Below are 1697 nucleotides of genomic sequence, written 5' to 3'. Positions count from 1 at the left end.
GTCTCGAACCCGCGGGCTCAGGCAATCCACTCACCTCAGCCTCCCAAAGGCGTGGGATTACAGGCTGAGCCACCGAGCCTGGCTCAATTTTTTATTTACTATAGAGACGAGGTCTCACCAAGTTGCCCAGCTGGTCTCGAACTCACAGGCTCAAGCAATATACTCGCTTCAGCCTCCCAAAGTGCTGAGTCTCCAAGCCTAGCCAAGGTGCTTCAGATTTGTAAGAAGAGGAGGAGGCCTGCCACAGAGGCCAAGAGGGGACAAGACTTTTGGGAACATATATGCCCTGCCTTCACTCCCCAGAACACACAGTGATGGCAGCTGTCAATTCTTGGTTTGTGGACTGAGGCCAGGTCTGTGCCAGGGAAAGCAGGGTTTGGATAGGGTAGAGGTTGGAATTGCCCTAAGAAGATCCCATGCTTAGCAGGACCCTTCCACTGCTGACCCAGAGTATGGCTCACAGACAAGCTGGTGTCAGCCTTCCTAGGTATCTTGGTAACACTCAATCCTTTTCATACTTGACTTTCTGGAGCTATGCTTGACCAACTATACTACTGGAGGACCCAGGAGTGGAGCCATGGACATCTTTTCCTCTACTCACCTCTATGCACAGACAGGGCAGAAGGAATTCATAAGGCAGCTCTGTGGTGTGGCCCCCAGACACAATTTTCTGTCAATGAAGCAGCAAAAGGAGACAAGAGATGCCTGAGAAAAAGCATAGGCACCGTGGACAGGGCAGGAGGGAGCTGGAATCTTAGCCAACATATCCTATTTTTCCTCTCATAGGAGACCTTTCTTTCACCAAGAAATATCCTTTCATAGAGTCTCTGCTCAACAGTCTGACATTTGCTCTAGGTGCTCTAGATAGTGTAGGGAAAGGAGATAGGAAAGGAATATATTTCTTTACTGAGCCCCCACCATATGCCAGACGAGTGGGAGGTACTAGAAGCATGAACTCAATTAATGTAATGCTAGCATCACAGTGATCTTGTGAGGTGTCATCACAGGACACCATTAGATAAACAAAGAGAGCTGAGAGCCTCAACAGTACAGCAAGAGTCCCTGTAAATGATACTAACTATATACAGTGACAAACAGAGGTTGAGGTGGGATGTTAGGGCCTGGGCTGGGAGAATGGGGCATTTTCTGAGAGGCAGGAACCAAGAGTGGGAGATGGAAGACCAATGTGACCATTTTGTTATATTTTAGGGAAACAACCTCTTGGGGGAAGTGAAAGGCTTTTTTTTTCTTCTTTTGTCAGGTTCTCACTCTGTTGCCCAAGCTAGAGTGCATTGGCGCAGTCATGGCTCACCACAGCCTCCAAATTCTGGACTCAAGCAATCCTCTTGCCTCAGCCTCCCAGGTAACTGGAGCTACAGGTACATGCCATCACGTTGGGCTAATTTTCTTTTTCTTTTTTGGTGGAGATGTGGATTTGCTATGTTGCCCAGCTGGTCTCAAACCCCTGGGCTTAAGCAATCTGCCCGCCTCCCAAAGTGTTGGGCCTCCCAAATGTTGGGATTACAGGTGTGAGCCACCGTGCCCAAGTTTGTTTTTTTTGTTTTTGTTTTTTTTTGAGTTGGTGTCTCACTCTGTCACCCAGGCTGGAGTGCAGTGGCATGCTCATGGCCACTGCAGCCTCGACCTGCTGGGCTCAGGTGATCCTTCCACCTCAGCCTTCCAAGTAGCTGGAACCA

At 49.0% G+C, this 1697-nt stretch overlaps 1 protein-coding gene across 1 annotated transcript in view; it reads right to left on the bottom strand.

Moving 5' to 3' along the window:
- Positions 1 to 1697, bottom strand: part of IL17RE (interleukin 17 receptor E) — a 12302-nt gene that overhangs the window by 6641 nt on the left and 3964 nt on the right. Inside the window, exon 7 of the mRNA XM_021715870.1 lies at positions 602 to 670. Within this exon, the coding sequence (XP_021571545.1) occupies positions 602 to 670 (69 nt within the window). The remainder of the gene's footprint in view (positions 1 to 601; positions 671 to 1697) is intronic.

The sequence above is a fragment of the Carlito syrichta genome, unplaced genomic scaffold (assembly GCF_000164805.1).
Source record: "Carlito syrichta isolate Samal-C Ts95f unplaced genomic scaffold, Tarsius_syrichta-2.0.1 Scaffold307981, whole genome shotgun sequence".
NCBI lineage: Eukaryota > Metazoa > Chordata > Mammalia > Primates > Tarsiidae > Carlito > Carlito syrichta.
This window is presented reverse-complemented; position numbering and strand designations above follow the sequence as displayed.